General features: G+C 37.2%; 1 protein-coding gene across 1 annotated transcript in view; it reads left to right on the top strand.

Moving 5' to 3' along the window:
• LCLAT1 (lysocardiolipin acyltransferase 1) overlaps positions 1-4,178 on the top strand; it is a 200,226-nt gene that overhangs the window by 19,619 nt on the left and 176,429 nt on the right. The window contains exon 2 of the mRNA XM_007938810.2: positions 554-752. Coding sequence (XP_007937001.1) covers positions 554-752 — 199 coding nt within the window. The remainder of the gene's footprint in view (positions 1-553; positions 753-4,178) is intronic.

Here is a 4,178-nt window from a genome sequence, read left to right as displayed (position 1 = left end):
AACAACAACAACAACAACAACATAGTTATTTTATTCTTTATGTATTGTTAAACATAAAATGGGTTCTTCTCTTTCTTTTAAAAAGATCATAGTACAGAAAGATAGAATAAAAAGTTTGACTTTCTGTTCCCTAAGCCCCTACCCATAGGGTTGAATTTCTTGACCATCCTTTCAAGAAAACAATAATAATCTTATATATGTAAATCCTTCAGAACTTACATGGTGGAATCTTGCTGTATAACTTTGGTACTTTTTTCTTTTTAACTTAATAATAAACCTCAAAGATTTTAAGTAGAGTTAGCTGTATTTGTTAAAAAGTGGCAGAAACTTAAATAAGTGGAATAACTATAAATAGAAACAGTGCTTTCAGACTGTCATTCTTTTAGAGTAACCTCTTTTTCCTGCTTCTTATACAAGTAAAAATCAAAGAAAGCAGAATTTTTTTGTTTTTTTAATTGGAATGCATAAGATTTATTTATAAGGCATGATAAAATTTACCTGTGGAAAGCCATAGTTTTAAATTGCTAAATATTTATGTTGTATTTTTCCTTAGGCATTGCTGGAGACTATGTTTGGTGTAAAAGTGATCATAACAGGTGATGCATTTATTCCTGGAGAAAGAAGTGTCATTATCATGAACCATCGGACAAGAATGGATTGGATGTTTCTTTGGAATTGTCTGATGAGATACAGCTACCTCAGATTGGAGAAAGTTTGCCTCAAAGCCAGTCTCAAAAGTGTTCCTGGATTTGGTAGGTTATCCCCAAATTATTTTAAGTAGTTCATTCATTTTATACGTAATCTACCCACTGTAAAATTCTAAAGAAAAACATGGTAAACTCCATTTACGTGTTAAAATCTTTTACATTTGGGCATTCCTACTTCCGTAGTGATACTGCCTCGGAAACCCAAGGAGGGGTCGCTGTGAGTCAGGCCGACTCGATGGCAAATAACAACAACAACAACAAGTCTAAAAGTAATCACCAGTTTTTTTCTGCCTTAGTGGATCATAATATGATTTTATTTTAATCTCTCTCTTTTTTGAAACATCTTACATTGGAAAAGAGAACTAAATATTCATAAGAAGGTAACTATGTTTCCTGAGGGACCAACACTTTAAGGGATATAAATTAAAGCTCAGTAACTTTTTGTTGCATGTCATGCTTTTAGTTAAATTTAGTCCAGAAACTGATCTGTACTGATAAGGTGTTTGAAATGAACTGAGTTGTTGACATTTACGTAATAAATATTAATTAAATACCTATTGTCCCAAGCATTATACTAGGTGCAGGTGTTTTCTGAACTTCCGTAACCCACAGTTTTTTCTTTTTTAGAAGAGTTTTTTTAATAATACTAAAGTTCCTTGAAATGTTTCTAACATCACAGCAGCATGCAAGGCTTCACAGTATGACAGACTGACAGATGAGTGGTGGACATGCGTACCTCTGTTTTTTTAACTATGGAAGGGCATTCAACGGTGTGGATCATAACAAATTATGAATAATATTGCAAAGAAAGGGAATTCCAGAAGACATAATTCTGGAATCCAGGACCTGTACATAGACGAAGAGGCAGTCATCTAACAGAATAAGGATGGTTTAAAATAAAGAAAGGTGTGTGTCAGGGTTGTATCCTTTCATGATACTTATACATTCTGTGTGCTAAGCAAATAATCCTAGAAGCTGGATTATATGAAGAACATGGCATCAGAATTGGAGAAAGGTTATTAACAATTTGCATGTAGATACACAACCTTGTTTGCTGAGATGAAGAGGATTGGAATTACTTCCTGATGAAGATCAAAGACTGTAGTCTTCAGTTTGGTTTATATCTCAACATAAAACAAACTCCTCAAAATTGGACCAATAAGCAGCCTCATAAAAAAGGGAGAAAAGATTGAAGTTGTTAGAGATTTTGTTTTACTTGAATCTATAGTCAGTGTCCATGGAAGCAATAGTTAAGAAATCAAACGTATTGTAGTGGACAAATCTATAAAAAACAAACTAAACTCACTGCCATTGAGTTGGATCCCACTTATAGCAAGCCTTCCTTGGGTTTCTGTGGTGGTATCACTACGGAAGTAGATTGCCCAACCTTACTTCTGAGGAGTGGCTGGTGGGTTTGAACCACCAGCCTTCCGGTTAGCAGTCAAATGCCTTAGGCACTACACCACCAGAGCTCCTATTTTGAATTCTAAAGTGTGCCTAACCCATGCCATGGTATTTCACTCTCCTCATATGTATGTGTAAGCTGGACAGTGAATAAAGAAGACTGAAGAAGAATTGATGCATTTGAACTATGGTGTTGGTGAAGAATATCAAATATCCCATGGACTGTCAGAAGAAGGAACACATTTGTCTTAGAAGAAGTACAGCCAGAATGCTCCTTAGATGTGAAGATAGTAACATTTCATGTCACCTGCTTTGGCCATGTTATCAGGGAGAACCAGTCATTGAAAGACATCATGCTTGCTAAAGTAGAGGGTCAGCAAAAAAGAGAAAGACTCTCAGTGGGATAGATTGACACAGTGGCTACAACCATGGGATCAAACATAGCAGTGATTGTGAGGATGGAGCAGGACCAGCCAGTGTTTTGTTCTGTTGTACACCCTGAATTGGAACTGACTAAACGGCAGCAAACAATAAAGATATACTTAAAGTTAGGAATGCACAAATTCATTGTATGGTATCGAAACAGGAATGTTTCAGCATGGCATATAAAAACTAAATTGCCCACTCTCTCTCCCCCACCTTAAAAGTTAATTTGAAGTAAGTAGGAAGGATGATCTAAAAATATATTCAAACCATCTATTCATATATGGGTATATGAAGTGCCCACTATATCCCTTGATATGATGTAGAGGTATTGTAATTACATCTCTGCTTCTCTGGTTTCCTTATGTAACACTGCTGATTCAGACTATTTTTTTCCACCTCTATCTAAGCCATGTTCTTATCAGTGAACTGAAGTGATACTAATAAGTATCTAAGGGCAAGTGCTGTCCTCAGGATAGACTGGTTAGGGGGCTTGTACTTTATTAACTAGATGTCTTTGTGTGTTGCTTGTCTTTATGCTGTAATTTTATCTTTCCCTTTGCCACTTGTAACAGAGATCAGTGTTGAGAGATTTACTTATGTATCTTCTAAAGAAGAAAGCTTAACTTTTATATGCATGTTTTTTGATATATGAGACCTATATGGATTTTCTATGTATTATTTAATAAATTTAATTATATCTAATGCTAATCACATAGGGCAAACAACAGGTGTTGTTGTTGTTATTTGCTGTCGAGTCGGCCCTGACTCATAGAGACCCCTCCTTGGGTTTCCGGGGCAGTATCACTACAGAAGTGGGATTGCCCAACTTTCCTTCCGAGCTCTGGTAGCATAGTGGCTAAGGCACTTGACTGCTAACCAGAAGGCTGGATGTTCAAACCCACCAACCACGCCTCGGAAGGAAGATGGGGCAATCTACTTCCGTAGTGATACTGCCTCGGAAACCCAAGGAAGGGTCGCTATGAGTCGGGTCTCACTCTATGGCACATAACAACAACAACAACAATGCTAATCACAATAAGCATAGCATGAATTATAAGTAAATAATAGTTGTGATCACTAGTCTGTAAATCCAGAGCTGTAGTTGTTGGCAGATCTGAATGCTTCATTCAGAGCATTGTATATTGTGATAAAGATTTAGCAGGTAATATGGCATAGTGCCTAAAGCATTTGACTGCTAACCAGAAGGCTGGCGGTTCAAACCCAGCAGCCGTTCCTCAGAAGGAAGGTTGGGCAATCTACTTCCATAGTGATACTGCCTCAAAAACCCAAGGAAGGGGTCACTATGAGTTGAAGGGGTCACTATGAGTCAGATCTGACTCACGGCAGTCAGTGGATTTACCAAGAAGGTCACAGCAAAAATTTATTTAAGGCTTACCTGTACTGGCATTTATTTTAGACAGCTATTTCCAAAGATAGTATTTGAATCATTTAAGAATGCTGTCAGATATTAAGAGACGGGGCAAGATGGCGGACTAGGCAGAAGGATTGCACAGACCCTCTTCAACAAAGAAAAGGGAAACCAATTAATACAGACACAGAAGATAATCTTGGACCCCTGAGCCTTGAAGGAAAGGATGCAGATTTGGACTAAACCCCAACTAGCAGAAGAATTTGCGTGAA

The sequence above is a fragment of the Orycteropus afer genome, unplaced genomic scaffold, assembly GCF_000298275.1.
Source record: "Orycteropus afer afer isolate SDZICR_OR568_19922 unplaced genomic scaffold, OryAfe1.0 scaffold00054, whole genome shotgun sequence".
Taxonomy (NCBI): Eukaryota; Metazoa; Chordata; class Mammalia; order Tubulidentata; family Orycteropodidae; genus Orycteropus; species Orycteropus afer.
This window is presented reverse-complemented; position numbering and strand designations above follow the sequence as displayed.